Raw genomic sequence first — 17,317 nt, 5'->3', positions numbered from 1 at the left:
TGGAAGTTTTTATGGACTTATTTTAGGATATTTTATTGCTGCTTTTGGTGTTTTGGAATGATGTATGGCAAGAGCCGCTTAAGGATTCTTCAATAGTTTTCTTTCAAAAATAAAATAAAATTTTGCAATGAAATTAAGGTGAGTAAAATAATTATATAATTTATTTTTCATTTTTGGGTAAAGTTTTGGTAATTCTGTTAATGATCAATGCTTCATAAATGTGGTGCATCAAACTTGTATTTATATGGTTTTAGATAAACTTTCAGCATTTTTGTGTTATACAAGTTTTATAAAGAACTTTACACTGAGTCCAGCTTTGTGCCATTGAAAGCATGATGTTGGACCTTTGTAAAGCCATTGCTGTAGAGCCTCCTGTTGAATGAAAAGCAAGAAATAACAGTCATGACCTCATGCACAATTCTTGCTAATAACAACAGTAATAACTATAATAACAAGTAATAACAAATACTTGGCTCAGATTTTGACAATATATGTTTAAACATGTAAACATTAAAGAGCTGACATGGAGATGCTAGAGTCACTCAGTGTACAGCAAAGCATTTATAATTGTACCAGAAACTAGAACAGGATTACAAATAGCCTTCTGCTAAAAGGGTTTATTTTCGTTTAATCAACATAATCCCTCTAATATACACTATATAGTTTTTTTTTTTTAAACAATAATGGAGGAAATAGACAAATGACAGTTTAAAACATTTTTCTCTGTTAGTATGACAAAAATGTGAAAATGAGGGAATTTGACAAGACTTACACTGACAGCAGATCATTGGTAATGCCAAGAAAAGCATTAGATGGAATTTCAGCAATATAGGGATTATCGCTAATTTCTCTGCAGGAAAAGCAAAAATAAATGAAAAAGAATACCTTCAAAAACACTGTTCTGTATGAAAACTGCAGCATTAGAACACTTCTCACAGTAGGAAGTATGAGTCATGAGCCTGGATATTGGTCAGGTCAGGGAAGATGGTGAGGCCTGTGTTGAATAAGCCTCTGCAAACACAACACCTCCTGGTTATCATTCTATGGTCTTATGCACTGTCCACAAAGACATATTGCTGGAGATAACTGTACATTTAGTTTGAGTGCCCTTATGTTATTTGGTGGGGTGCATAACAATGTAACCAATGTGGTTCAAACGACGGAGGTGCAATGCAACGGTTTCAGGAAACAGCTGTCACTAGCAAGTTAAATTCTCCAGCGAGGCATTGTAGTATGCCAGTTCAGCAGCGAGTTACGTCGTTTTACAGGAAACTCACCCCAGGACAAGAAAATGTTTGTTTATAAACTATATCATAATATCATGTTGTCTATTAATTTTATTACATGCCTGCATATACAGTATGTGTGCAACATGTCAATGAAATTGAACTAGAACTTATATAGCCTCTGCAGTGACATCATTGGAATGCACACGAGTCAGAGGCTATAATTAGACGTGCCACATGTGCATCGACAAGATATTTCTCAGACATAAGCTTGCGATGTCGACTCATGGACATTAGAGCCCAGAGTGGCATGAACAACCTTATTTAAACCATTTCACATGATCCCATGGATTTTCACCCAAAATCAGCACAGAAAATTTGGAGACTGTAGATATGGGCATATTCATAACACAAATAATAATATGAAAAATAATTTTGTCCTTAAAGACAAAATAGATTTACACTATATTGCCAAAAGTTTTGGGACGCCTGCCATTATGTGCACACAAACTTTAATGACATCCCATTCTTAATCTGTAGGGTTTAATATGGAGTTGGCCCATCCTTTGCAGCTATAACAGCCTCAACTCTTCTGGGAAGGCTTTCCACAAGGTTTAGGAGTGTGTTTATGGGAATTTTTGACCATTCTTCTAGAAGCGCATTTGTGAGGTCAGGCAGTGATGTCGGCGAGAAGGCCTGGCTCACAGTCTCCACTCTAATTCATCCCAAAGGTGTTCTATCGGGTTGAGGTCAGGAGTCTGTGCAGGCCAGTCAAGTTCCTCCACACCAAACTCGCTCATCCATGTCTTTATGGACTTTGCTTTGTGCACTAGTGCACAGTCATGTTGGTACAGGAAGGGGCCATCCCCAAACTGTTCCCACAAAGTTGGGAGCATGAAATTGTCTAAAATGTCTTGGTATGCTGAAGCATTCAGAGTTCCTTTCACTGGAACTAAGGGGCCAAGCCCAACCCCACACCATAATCCCCCCTCCACCAAACTTTACACTTGGCACAATGCAGTCAAGCATATACCGTTCTCCTGGCAACCGCCAAACCCAGACTCATCCATCGGATTACCAGACAGAGAAGCGTGATTCGTCACTCCAGAGAACATGTCTCCACCGCTCTAGAGTCCAGTGGCGGCGTGCTTTACACCACTGCATCCAACACTTTGCATTGCACTTGATGATGTAATATGATGAATATTTAGTAGTGAGGAATTTCACGAATGGACTTATTGCACAGGTGGCAACCTATCACGGTACCACGATTTAATTCACTGAGCTCCTGAGAGCGACCCATTCTTTCACAAATGTTTGTAGAAGCAGTCTGAATGCCTAGGTGCTTGATTTTATACACCTGTGGCCATGGAAGTGATTGGAACATCTGAATTCAATGATTTGGAGGGGTGTCCCAATACTTTTGGCAATATAGTGTATGTGAAAAGCCAAAATGTGAATGATTAAAATACATTTCAGAGAAATAATTTTATTATTTGTATTTTTTGGGCAAATCATTTTCTTGATTTATGCATAAACCTCACTAAGATATTTAAAACAAGAAAATCAAAACATGATGTGCAGGCAAAACAAATGACAGTATGTGTACAGTCTTTTGCTCACAAGTATTGTAAATTAGGGAGATTCTTTAAAGCCTCTGGATGGATGAATGTCAGATTCCTTGTGTTCCTTATTTCTCTGAAGAGAGAGGGAGAGAGAGAGAGAGAGAGAGAGAGAGGGAGAGAGAGAGAGAGAGAGAGAGAGAGAGAGAGAGAGAGAGATTGATTGATTTCATGAATTGAAAATGTACTTCTTGAAGTGCAGTGTGTAATGTCTTCTTTCACATGACTGAATGAAAGAGATATGAGCCTGAAATATTTACAGTACCTTTTTACCTTGGTTGGACATTATGCTTAAATGTAATAGAATTAATTTCACAATATTTTTGCAGATGATGGGAATAACAGTTCTTTGACCTCATTTGCTCATGTTCAGGTTACTCAGCCACATATGGTAATTGAAAGCACATTTTCTGGTACAATAAGAGAAAACCCCAACAAAGAATGGGTACGGAGGCAAGACAAGTCACTGAAACCTTCTTTGATGGACAAGATAATACCAGATGGGTGTATTTAATCAGGCACTCAAAAACAACAACAACAACAAAAAACAAGCTTCAGTCATTCATTGAAATTAAATTAAAATGTAATTTACTGAAAACAAATGAGATGTGATATTTTTAACAAACATACATCGAACTGAATGTGTTCAGTGATAATTAAGGATTTTTAAGGAAATAATTAAGGAAATAAAATTACTTAAAGTTTAATATAATTGTTACACATTATAGTACATTATACTGTATTTATGTAACTGTGATGCCAGGTGGGTCTACTGTCAAGTCAAGTCAAATTTATTTGTATAGAGCATTTTACAATACACACTGTTTCAAAGCAGCTTTACAGAAAGTCATACTGTGTATAACGTCTCAGTGCTTTATAATATAGAACAAGTTTTAGGGCTTTTATAACTGTGATCCAATGGCAGTAGTTCACGTGTCTACAGTAGTACACGGATAATAGTTCTCTGTTGAGTCAAGAGTTGGTTAATGGTTACAACAGTCCTGGTGACTGTTGTAACCATTAACCAACTCTTGACTCAACAGAGAACTATTATCCGTGTACTACTGTAGACACGTGAACTACTGCTTACTCTGAACCGAGGAAACAGTTTGGACTCGAAGACACGATGAGCTGCTGACACAAGCATGTGTAAACCAAGCAGTTAAACCAACTTAAATGAGGGAGTGAAATGAAAGAGTTTGTCAAGGTTTTATGAAATATATTGCAGCTGCGTAGATTTATAATGTAATGAATTGTGGGTCCAATATGTGTTAATATGTCATAGATATGGCCAAGAGAAATTTACGGAGAACAATAGGTATAGGCCATAAAAACACATTAGTACTCACTGAGAATAACATACAAAATTTTGTAACATGTAGCCACCCACAGCCTAACCACAAGCTCTACTCTTGAGCAATGGTAACCTCAAAAATCAACATTACAGAAACTCTTTTAAATGTGAAACATAACTGAACATTAAACACTCACAGGTATTTCCCTAAAAAACTGATCCAGCCCATCCACTGCCCAGATTCAGTTAATGCAAAAGAAATAATTAATGTAGTCCCAACACAAATGGATTAAGTTAACACTTTACAAATTTAATTTATTTTGACATAATAAAATTATGTGCAGATGACAATTAAGTAAAAAAAAGATTTGTGTTACTTTAGCTCCTCAAAAAAAAAAAAAAAAAAGTATTATAAAATATGATTGGTTGTCACAGGTAGAAAGTCTGAAAAAGTCTGAAAAGTCGGATGCTCTGGCACACGCCTGACCTTTCACAAGTAATACAAGTTAGTAACGTCTCTGATTTCAGGTAGAATTATATTGTGATGTCGTTTCTTACCGGGTTGAAAATTACTTATATTGAGGTAAAAGATTTTGGTTACAAATTACTTATATCATGTTAAAGACTACTAAAATGGAGGTAAATTACCCCCACTTGGTAACACTTTATAATAACGTTCAGTTATAAGTCACTTATAAATTATTAGTTAATGATGAACTAATCATTTACAAAACATGACTATACATTCATAAATGAGTAATAAGTGATATACTAACATTTTATGAATGTTTTATTAAATCAGTTATAAGCCATTTATAAATGATTAGTTAATGATGAACAAATAATTTACAAAACATGACTATATGTTCATAAATGAATAATAAGTGGTATGCTATTGATTTACAAATGTGTTGTAAGTCTTAAAAAATGTGTAAATCATGAAATAAATCAAACAGATCATTAGTAGATGGTTTATAAGTTATTAGTTGATAGATTATTTATCACATATATCATTGAATTATTTATGTCAGTTGTTTTAGTTTCATTATCTCAATAAACAATTGTTAATCATGAACAAATGATGAACAAACCATTAGTAAACGATCAGTATATGATTTATTGATGAAGTTGTAAGCTGGTCTGTGTTCAAAAGCACAAACATGCAGGTATGCTAAAGCACTATTTTTAAGAAGAGTAATTTATTTGTTTGGATAAACATTTATAAACATTTGTTTGAATAAACATTTATTAAATGACTTACAGTCAGGTGATTCCAGTGGGTTATGTTAAATCCTTTCACTCATCAGCACAGACTTGTGTTCTGTGTGGAGCGTGTGGATCTAGTGATAAAGTGAACCTCTGAACCAGTTTTACCTTCCACTGAAGCTCACATCAGGTGCACAGAGTTAAAGACTGTGTCAGAGAAGACAGCTTCCTATACCCTCACCAGTCAGCACAGTCAACACTGCAGTACACACTACAAAGTCTTCAACACCTGTTATAGATGACGTGTAAACGCATGAATAAATCATTTACAAAGCTTTCTCATCCCCTAATCTAAAGTGTGAACTATTCATCACTTGTAAATGTGTTACATATCATTTGTAGACCTTTCTTACTTGTTACAAATTATTTGTATATGTAGTCATTTATAACACTCTCTGCATCCCCTAATCTAAAGTGTAAACTATTCATCACCTGTAAATGTGTTACATATCATTTGTGCTTTTGAACACAGACCAGCTTCATCAATAAATCATATAATGATCATTTACTAATGGTTTGTTCATCATTTGTTCATGCTTAACAATTATTTATTGAGAATGATACAAAACAATTTTGACATAAATACTTCAATGATTTTAACTTACAACACATTTGTAAATCGTTAGCATACCACTTATTAATCATTTATGAACATATAGTCATGTTTTGTAAATGATTCATTCATCATTAACTAATAACTAATAAGTGATTTATAACTGAATTAATAAAACATTCATAAAATGCGTAGCGAATTACAGGTATTTAATCAATTAGCTCAAATCATGGGTGAAATATATATAATAAATCATAACGCGTTATGATTAACTATAATATAGATCGACCAAAGAGGGAATTATGCACATATATAGTGAATTAATTACAACGGATTATAATTAATTACATATATGATTAGTTCTAGTTTAATAGTTGTTTAGAAAAACTATCCTAGTTTGTCCAGCAAACTATGGGTTTTCTCATAGACTATTATAAAAGAAATGTTATTCTCTGGCCACGAGAATAACTTCCTATGATAGCTTTAAAGCGTAAAGCAGTGTTGCAGAATTGAAACGTAGAAGCGACTTTTTGAATGAGCAGCAGAAACAATCGAGCATGAATATAATGTATTTAATATATGAAACTACGGATACAGAGGCTATACGGCTAAATATACACAAATAATACACATATATAGAAAATCAAATCAAAATAAATGATCAAAGAAATGGCAAATTACGAACTGTTAAAACCTTTGAGAGCCAGCAAGAAAACTCAGCTTACACATCGAGCTTAAAACGCTTCGAAAAGAATGGTTCTATACTTGCATAGGTTCAGGTGCTGTGGTTGTTTCGTGTTTCTGCAGGAGTTTCAGTTCGTGCGGATGGAGTGATTGGTCCTTTTCCGAGAAAGGGTTCTTCGGCGGGATTTTCAAACAAGGGTTTAACTTAAGAGTAAGATAACCGGAAAATAAAGAAGAAAGAGTCCGTCTCCTAGGCGATGAAGAGTGAAGACTTCGGGCGACGGATGAAGAAGGCTTGACAAAAGAAAACTTGTGCCAAAAAGATGGCTCTTCTTGGCACAAATGGACTTGTGCCAAGAAGAGGAGCGCGTGATGGAAGCGCGGTCGCCGAGACGTCCGGGAGAGACGTGCGTGAAATGGCGAGGGACAATCGAGAGACAATCGAGAGACAAAGGGAACGTGCTTGTGGTTGTCTTTTTAAAGACAAACAAGCCCAAAACGCCTCCTTGGGTGAACAGCCAATGTCCAGCGTGGATTTTTAGGAGGGAAAAGTTCTCTTTGTCTTGTCTTGCGGCTCACTTTGCATAATTTATGATGGTTTCAGAATTGGTAACTTTTACTCCAAAAGACTTTAGAAATTGACTAATGCATGGTATCGTAACAGAACATGCATAGTTAATTAAAGCATCCTGACAGAATTCGTTTAAGACCAAACATGCCAGGGTGCAAAAGACATAAAGACAGATACAATCTTACACTCGCATATAAAGGTTTGGGGTATAATTCACACAACTATAGTCGTAACTTAATATTAAACACATGATTAAAACTGGAATACAGGCTTACAGGATTACATTTTAATCCTATTTTAATGAATGTGACTTAAAGAGAGTCCTGGTATGTTACTCTGTGTGTGCGCGTACGTATATTGGAGTTTGACGATGTCTGGAATGCGGCCGCATGGCTCGCAGTAATTCGATTTGAGTTGAACATGATCGTTTGAAGTCACAAGGGAGAGAATCGGGGATCCATCGATGTGGCCATAAAATGTGTCAAGTGAGCTGTTAATGTCAGCCAGGCCGGAGCCAATGTGAGATTTAAAAACAAAAGATCAAGAAGGTAACACTTGAACGAAGTTTAGTTGACTTGCTCATCTGATCCTACACAGACGCTACAAATGTTAACATCACTTAATAATCTATGAACGTATAGTCATGTTTTGTAAATGATTAGTTCATCATTAACTAATAATTTATGTGACTTATAACTGAATTAATAAAACATTAATAAAATGTTAACATATCACATATTAATCATTTATGAATGTATAGTCGTGTTTTGTAAATGATTAGTTCATCATTAACTAATAATTTATAAATGACTTATAACTGAGCGTTATTATAGTGTTACCGCCCACTTTTAAATAGTTTAAAAAGGCAGCTGCTATAGAAAGTCAACACATAATGCATGCCAGAGTCGACAGTGGCAAGGCATGAAAAATTTTATTTTGGTGGTAGCAGGAGGAAAAAAGAGAACCCAGGCTACACCGGGGAGTGTCCCATCATGCATCTGGAAACCAAAACCTTTAATGTAAATAATTCTCAGTTTGTTCTGTAAGTGAATAAATCTCTTTTGTGTTACATTTGTGCATTATTGCAGTTCCTGTGTGTATTTGTTTCATTTTACCCTGTGTGTTAAAGTGAAGTATGTAATTTATAAACCTATAAATGGCTTAATTTTAAGTTTCTGCATGATATGCTGGGATAGGATAAGGATGTTACAGTTTTTTCAAATTGCTTAGACACTAAAAATGGTACATGAGGCCCATGCAGTGAAACCATTCATTCATGTATTCAATCTTCAGTCTAAGTCTGCAAAACTACAAGCACATTATGTGTTTGCAATTGTAAAACAAACTTTTTGCAAAACCGTAAACACAGTTCAGTGTTTTGAGAAAGAAAGAATTTTTTTACCCCCCTGCATTTGTTTATAGTGTAAATATATGTGTATATACAGTATATATATATATATATATATATATACACACACACACATACACTGAATGTGCATATACAGGTCAGAAAGTCAACTTTATTTCTAAAGCACTTCATACATTTTAGATTGTTTCACAGCATCTTCACAATAGGGTCATTCCGTGTCAAATCAACCAAATTTCAGAAACTCCCCCCAGCTCAAATTTTTGATTTTGTTAATATGTAGTTTTCTGTAGAAAGACAAACATAAATGTGATGAAAGCCAAAATATTAAATGTATATTTACCGAGTAATCCACTATTTTGTAGAGGGGGGTCAAAATTACCATTTTCACTTAAGATTTGTAGCCAATGTACAGGGGTGTAAAAATTACTTTAGAAAGATGGCATCAGAGATTGGTAGATCTATTAGTAAAATCTATTGACTTTAGCAATCTTTGTTTAATTATATGCCAACAGTGACAGTTCAAAAATGGCAAAAAGCACTTCTTGTATTTTTGCCTCATGTTTGCATGCCTGTAATTCAAGAAGTATTAAAGATACACGGTAACACTTTATTTTAAGGTCTTTTAACTAGTTGCTTATTGGCATGCATATTACTGGAATATTGGCTATTTATTAGTACTTATTAAGCAGATATTAATGCCTTATTCTGCAAGACCTTATTCTACATTCCTAATCCTACCCAATACCTAAACTTAACAAGTACTTTACTAACTATTAATAAGCAGTAAATTACGAGTTTATTGAGAGAAAAGTGACAACCGCGTTTACAGAAATTCTATGCAGTGTGTACGGAACCAAACTGAACAACTAGTTGTTAATGACGTTTTTTAACGCACAAAACGATGTGTCTCTCTTCTGTATGCGCGGTGAATCACATGGAAAGCACAAGCCTTGACTCATCGAGTTGCCAGATCTTGCTAGTAAAATCAGCGAACAAGAATAAGCCCATAATAAACCGAAATAAATCCAAATTTATGTTGAAAATAAGACCAAAATATCACGATTCATGTCTGCTCACTTTAATAACTCCATAAACCTGTTTGCTTTATGAGATGAGCTTAAACAACAAGCCCAATGAGTGACCATGGCAACAGAGAAAGAGCACGCTCTGTGTGAAACAGGCTGTACAAGCATAAAAAAAACACGACGCCTCCATCGACTAGTTAAATTGCTGAAAATAAGTGTTTTGTCACTGTATTACTAAAAAAAAAAAAAAAATAGTGTTTTATCACTGTAATATTACTTTGTAATTTTACTCACAATAACGGATACCAAACACAAGAGATGCCAGAACGTCACTATGGTTTCCAAGCTGTCAATCATTGCATTTTCAAGAGTGAGTCGTGTTCCGTACACACATGTAATGATAATTTAGGGGATTCACTCCTGCATTTAAATGCAGTTGTCACTCCTGAAACTTACAGTGTGTACGTAGCCTATATTGCCAAAAGTTTTGGGACGCCTGCCTTTACGTGCACATGAACTTTAATGACATCCCATTCTTAATCTGTAGGGTTTAATATGGAGTTGGCCCACCCTTTGCAGCTATAACAGCTTCAGCTCTTCTGGGAAGGCTTTCCACAAGGTTTAGGAGTGTGTTTATGGGAATTTTTGACCATTCTTCTAGAAGCGCATTTGTGAGGCAGGCAGTGATGTTGGCGAGAAGGCCTGGCTCACAGTCTCCACTCTAATTCATCCCAAAGGTGTTCTATCAGGTTGAGGTCAGGACTCTGTGCAGGCCAGTCAAGTTCCTCCACACCAAACTCGCTCATCCATGTCTTTATGGACCTTGCTTTGTGCACTGGTGTGCAGTCATGTTGGTACAGGAAGGGTCCATCCCCAAACTGTTCCACAAAGTTGGGAGCATGAAATTGTCCAAAATGTCTTGGTATGCATTAAGAGTTCCTTTCACTGGAACTAAGAGGCCAAGCCCAACCCTTGAAAAACAACCCCACACCATAATTCCCCCTCCACCAAACTTTACACTTGGCAAAATGCAGTCACTTGGCAACTTGGCACAAACCCAGACTCGTCCATCAGATTGCCAGACAGAGAAGCATGATTCGTCACTCCAGAGAGCATGTCTCCACTGCTCTAGAGACCAGTGGCGGTGTGCTTTACACCACTGCATCTGACGCTTTGCATTGCACTTGGTGATGTAAGGCTTGGATGCAGCTGCTCGGCCATGGAAACCCATTCCATGAAGCTCTCTACGCACTGTTCTTGAGCTAATCTGAAGGCCACACGATGTTTGGAGGTCTGTAGCTATTGACTCTGCAGAAAGTTGGTGACTTCTGCGCACTGTGTGCCCCAGCATGCGCTGACCCCGCTCTGTGATTTTACGTGGTTTATCACTTTGTGGCTGAGTTGCTGTTGTTCCCAATTGCTTCCACTTTGTTATGATACCACTAACAGTTGACCGTGGAATATTTAGTAGTGAGGAAATTTCATGAATGGACTTATTGCACAGGTGGCAACCTATCACAGTACCATGCTTGAATTCACTGAGCACCTGAGAGTGACCCATTTTTTCACAAATGTTTGCAGAAGCAGTCTGCATGCCTAGGTGCTTGATTTTATACACTTGTGGCCATGGAAGTGACTGGAACACCTGAATTCAATGATTTGGAGGGGTGTCCCAGTACTTTTGGCAATATCTTAATATCCTTTTTAGATTCTGGTTCTTAAAGGGGGACTCAGTGATATTTCAAATCCACTGTTTGGAAGTTAGTCGGGCCAGGTCCAATAACAAACGTCTAATCAATCAGTATCAGGGGGCGTATAACGAATATCACTGGAATATCATTGGAATGAAGTTTTATGCCTGGGCAAGTGCTTTAGGACCCGGTTATATTAGAAAAGCTTTCCAGTGCTGGAGAGCTAAGAGGGAAGGCCTGAAAACTGCTTTGATCCTGCTTCTCATGTAAGTACACTGGGTTTTGCTTGTCGGGAGTTGCTGTGCTGTTTGTGACTAACAACGAACACTTTGTATTTACTTGTGTGTACTGTATGTTAATTTTTTGAGCTTTCTTGTCGTTTGTTCATCAACTGCGCTTTATTTTCGTGAAGCATTTTGTTGTGCGCCAGCTGTGATAAACAGACATCCACTCGCATTGCGTGTGTAACAGCAGCCAGACTGTGAGAGTTTTGTAGTTAAACGACTGCGCGCTGACGGCCGTTAGAGAATGAAGTGTTTAGCGTTATTGGTAGTGCATTCGCCTCACATGCCAGCAACGATCGCGCAGCGGTTTGAGACTGACTCAGAGCAGGGTGGTTAGAATTGGAGTGTGAGTTTTGGAGGCAGAGCAAAGAAGAGAGGGGTGTGTTTTTTTGTATACTGTATGCAGTGCAAGTATAGTATTGTACTGAATATTGTATAGTAGGCCTACTGAATGTCTGTATATTCAGCACTTGCATACTGTGAAAATACAGTAACCCATCTGCAAAAGCCAAAAAGGTTAAAAAACTCTAAATGAAAAGCATGTTACTGTACGCTCAAAAGAGTTGTGCAACTGCAAAATCAAGGTCAATGAGAGATTCATTCTTCCTCAGCATCATGATACTGAGGCAGAATGACCGGCCTGAGGACTTTGTCAACATCACACCTCTTACCAGGCAAAGGGAAAAACCCTCTAGTCTGCCAGATCCAACACTGTCCACACCTAGCTCTTTCTTGTTCTCAACCTCTTCGTTCACCATCTCTTACATACACTCTTCCTCCTCTCCCTCATATATTGTCACCTGAACTTGTTTAATGTTTTACAGAAAGAGTGATTTATTTGACAAACTGGTTTAGGCTATTGAGAATTTGGTTCAGAGAATGGGATGTAGTGTTTTGGCAATTCAGAAAAACTGTAAATTACGGTGGCCAAGAGAGCTCAATGCGCTGCAACTGAAGAAAACACATGCAAATAGAAAAAACACCAGCAAATAAAGAAAACATCTTCATCAGTTTGACAACACATGTGCTGCAAAAGTTCACAACACATGCAAATACAGAAATGCGCTGCAAAAGTTCACAACACAACCAAATACAGAAACGTGCTGCAAAAGTTCACAACACATGCAAATACAGAAACGCACTGCAAAAGTTCACAACACATCCAAATACAAAAACGCGCTGCAAAAGTTCACAACACAACCAAATACAAAAACGTGCTGCAAAAGTTCACAACACATCCAAATACAGAAACACGCTGCAAAAGTTCACAACACATCCAAATACAAAAACGCGCTGCAAAAGTTCACAACACATCCAAATACAAAAACGCGCTGCAAAAGTTCACAACACAAGCAAATACAGAAACACGCTGCAAAAGTTCACAACACATCCAAATACAAAAATGCGCTGCAAAAGTTCACAACACAAGCAAATACAGAAACGCGCTGCAAAAGTTCACAACACAACCAAATACAGAAACGCGCTGCAAATACTCACAACACATGCAAATACAGAAACGCGCTGCAAAAGTTCACAACACATGCAAATACAAGCGCTGCAAAAGTTCACAACACAACCAAATACAGAAACGCGCTGCAAAAGTTCACAACACATGCAAATACACGCGCTGCAAAAGTTCACAACACAAGCAAATACAGAAATGCGCTGCAAATAGCACATACCAGATACAGTGGTTCAATATTAATATTATAAAGTGACAAGAATATTTTTGGTGCGCCAAAAAAACAAAATAACAACTTATATAGTGATAGCCAATTTCAAAACACTGCTTCATGAAGCTTCGGAGCGTCATGAATCTTTTGTGTCGAATGAGTGGTTTGGAGCACCAAAGTCACGTGATTTCAGCAGTTTGGCGGTTTGACACGCGATCCGAATCATGATTTGACACAAAAGATTAATAACGCTCCGAAGTTTCATGAAGCAGTGTTTTGAAATTGGCTATCACTATGTAAGTCATTATTTTGTTTTTTTGGTGCACCAGAAATATTCTTGTTGCTTTAAAATATTAATATTGAACCACTGTACTCACATGGACTGATTTAAATATGTTTTTAGTACATTAATGGATCTTGAGAGAGGAAATGTCATTGCTGGCTATGCAGGCCTCACTGAGCCATCGGATTTCAACAAAAATATCTTCATTTGTGTTCCGAAGATGAACAAAGGTCTTACGGGTGTGGAACAGCATTTTTGGGTGAACTATCCCTTTAACATCCTGATCGTATGTGCATTGTGAGCAGGCCTATTTGCAGCACGTTTCTGTGTTTGCTTGTGTTGAGAACTTTAGCAGCGCGTTTCTATTTTTGGATGTGTTGTGAACTTTTGCAGAGCGTTTCTGTATTTGGATGTGTTGTGAACTTTTGCAGCGCGTTTCGGTATTTGCATGTGTTGTGAACTTTTGCAGCGTGTTTTTGTATTTGAATGCGTTGTGAACTTTTGCTGCGCATTTCTGTATTTGCTTGTGTTGTGAACTTTTGCAGCGCGTTTCTGTATTTGCATGTGTTGTGAACTTTTGCAGCGCATGTGTTGTCAAACTGATGAAGATGTTTTCTTTATTTGCTGGTGTTTTTTCTATTTGCATGTGTTTTCTTAATTTGCAGCGCGTTGAGCATCGGTCAATACTTAAGCAACATTTTCAAAACTCAGCAAACTTCAGCAAAGCAGAAGTCTATGCGGACCAAACTGTGAATAATTTTTCATTGCTTTCACACAAAATGCATTCAATGAGCACATTTTCCAAAATCCATGAACACTTATGTATTTCATACTTCACCATCTGCAAAACACAATATACTATATTTGCAGCACATTTTTCGATTGCTAACACACTGCTTTCAAAACTGATAAAAGCACGATCAAATCAGAATGTTTGCAAACTTTGTGCATTTTGGCAGGAATTATACTGAAATATAAAATCACTGGTGCAAGAGTGGTTTGAGCATCACCAGCATTTCAGGATGGTGTTCCTTCCAGCATATTCTCCTCTTGGAGATAGAAAGTATATGGTTGCAACCCATATGAATTCTTCAAGAAGTTGTGAAGAAGTTGAGGCACAAGGATGGATCCAGCATTCACAGCTTTTTTTTTTTTTTTTTTACCTATTCTCGGCCTTCGAATTAGTTTTCAATTTCATAAAACATTTTTTGCAAAACACAACACACAATTCTCTATGATACACACAAAAATCTAACAGGAAGTATCTTGATTTCCTTTTTCAAACAACCATTGTTTCTGTCCAACTACACATGGTTGATGTATTTCTTTTCTTTCATACTGTGTAATACTGTATTCACAACCACAAATGCTTACAGTAAAAAAAAAAAGAAAAAAAAAAAGTTTGGTTTTAATCTTGCTTTCATGTTTACTGTGAATTTTTCAACATCTCTCTGCCAATTACTTTTAATCTTGTACAGAAATGTACATAGGAGCTCATGAAAGAAGAGCTTTAGGCTTTGAATAACTGTGTGTATATGATATATCCAAAATTAGGATATTATGGCAAAGGTGTTTGCAATGTAAGACATGTTTGCTTTTGAGATGTGTTTGTGATATTTTGAATGCAGTGCTTCATTTTGCAAGAGACGTAAGGCGTTTTGCATTTTGTGTGTGCAATTCTTGGATTTGTGTGTAAAGTTTCAAAAAAAAAAGGCAAAGTTTTGAAAATGTGTGTAAGCAGTTGAAAAAAAACTGTAAGTGAAACAACTGAATATAAGCTAGCAAATCCATCCACTAGAGGGGGCAATCTGATTAGTCCCTGTAACGATTAGTCCATACTGAAGGCGAGCTTGATGAACCCAAGTGCAGTTTATTGAAGTAAAGTGAGCAAACAAACAAAGCAACCATTAGACTTGAACTTGAACAGACTTGAACTTGAACAGACTTGAACTTGAACAGACTTGACTTGAACACTCACCGACAGCAGGGTTACATTAACAATGCACGACAAAGTAACATGGGGAAGACAATGGCTTTAAATACAAGAACTAAGAGAACATGACTAAGACAACCAATGGGGAAGTGACACAAGGAACAAGAGAACCAATGACAGAACAGAACTCAGAAACACATGACCATAACCAACCAATGAGAACATGACACATAGACTAAGGGAGAACATGAGGAGCAAGGGAAGCATGACACAAACAAGTAACATGAATCAAACTACAAAATAAAAGACATGAAAACTTGAACATGAAAACAAGAACATGAACAAAACTCAAAACTAGACATTACAGAACCGCAGCTAATCAGGTGACCTTTACATATTATTGTTGGCTACGGTTAGAGCAGATGCGATTGAGTTCGAGCAAAATAACTAAAAATAAAATGGGCCGGTGAAAAAAACCTCATACAATTACAGAGAGCCTCATTTGTCCAGCAGCAATGGTCATCTGTAGAACTGTGTTTGGAGATAAGTGTACCAGTGATTCCACACTGGTTCCACTATCAGACAAACACTGAGATCACTGAGATGGCAACTTACATAAAATGTCAACTAAATGAGAGAATAAGAGATGGAAAAATTGTTTCATTGCAATTAGACAGACATCTAGACAGACATCTTTCATTGCATTTAGATGGACATGCAATTAGTCGACAGACATCAGACATCTCAAACCCCTCCCAACTTCTTGTATTTGTCAGCTACCGTCATGATGCCATATTTTGCTCAGCACTGTTAAAACACATGCACTGGAAGAGATGTTTTTGAAAAAAACTCAATGGTAAACTGGATGAACTTGGTCTTTGTTGGGACAACTGTGTCGGTGTGAAGCGGGAGGCATGTTAGGGAAAAATAAAGGTCTCACTGCTTTGGTTCATTAAATAGCCCCGCATGTTTGTTTCACCCACTGTATGATTCCCAGGGAGGCCCTTGCAGCAAACACTCTCACAAACATTTAATCAAGACGCGTCCAATAAAATCAAGACTGTTTGGCCTGTTGTGCAAAGAAATGGGTTCAGAATATGAATTGTTACTTTTGCACATAAAGGTAAGGTGGCTCTCAAGTACTGCAGCGGATATTTTCATTTCATTGTCACTGCGTGACGAACTAAGATTTTTTTCTGCTTGATTGCGCATCTTACTTTGCAAATTATTTTACTGACTCAAAGTGGCTCACAGATCTTCCATACCTGCCTGGCATTTTTGATAGACTTACCCTTAATTTGTCTCTTCAGGGCCCGAATTCAAACCTACTAACAATGTCCGATAAAATTATGGGGTTTGTGAGGAAACTGGAGCGATGGAGAGGGCAGGTTGATGGGGGTAATATAGACATGTTCCAACCTTGGATGAATTTCTCACGTAAAAAGAGCTTAACTGGGATGCTACAAAAAATAAAATAAAAAAAAATAAAAAATCACTCTCCATCTGTAAGCCCTGTTTGCACATTTCAATAAGTATTTTCCTGAGCAACATAGTTGGAACCAGTATGACAGTGAGTCTGTCATCAAATCTGCAGTTAGTGAAGACGGCATACAAGTTGGACGTGAAGATGTCAAAGAAGCGTGTCTGCTGTACTTTTAACAAGGATCTTTTTAACAAGGAAAATTTTATCAAGATATTATGTGCAGTAAGTTGTGAAAAAAGAACTCAATGTGGTATCACGCTGAATAACATGCACCAGAAGTGCTCTCTCAGCGCACAATCCCGAATTTAGTTCTCTTTGCGCCTGAATGATCAGATACAGACACAGTTGTCAAAATGCCCG

General features: G+C 37.1%; 2 protein-coding genes across 7 annotated transcripts in view; both read right to left on the bottom strand.

Moving 5' to 3' along the window:
- The window catches only part of LOC127502714 (DNA polymerase zeta catalytic subunit-like), an 845,784-nt gene that overhangs the window by 722,090 nt on the left and 106,377 nt on the right, over positions 1-17,317 (bottom strand). The gene's annotated exons all lie outside the window — the stretch shown is intronic.
- Positions 1-17,317, bottom strand: part of tshr (thyroid stimulating hormone receptor) — a 68,408-nt gene that overhangs the window by 8,399 nt on the left and 42,692 nt on the right. For 5 of the 6 annotated variants that reach the window (XM_051876004.1, XM_051876006.1, XM_051876007.1 and 2 more), the window contains 4 exons: positions 2,850-2,924; positions 937-1,011; positions 773-850; positions 304-372 (listed from right to left, as the gene is read on the bottom strand). In XM_051876004.1, the coding sequence (XP_051731964.1) occupies positions 304-372; positions 773-850; positions 937-1,011; positions 2,850-2,924 (297 nt within the window). The remainder of the gene's footprint in view (positions 1-303; positions 373-772; positions 851-936; positions 1,012-2,849; positions 2,925-17,317) is intronic. The other variant, XM_051876008.1, reaches the window with a different exon arrangement.

The sequence above is a fragment of the Ctenopharyngodon idella genome, chromosome 20 (genome assembly GCF_019924925.1).
Source record: "Ctenopharyngodon idella isolate HZGC_01 chromosome 20, HZGC01, whole genome shotgun sequence".
Taxonomy (NCBI): domain Eukaryota; kingdom Metazoa; phylum Chordata; class Actinopteri; order Cypriniformes; family Xenocyprididae; genus Ctenopharyngodon; species Ctenopharyngodon idella.
Note: the sequence above shows the minus strand (reverse complement) of the source record. Positions and strands in the feature narration are given on the sequence as shown.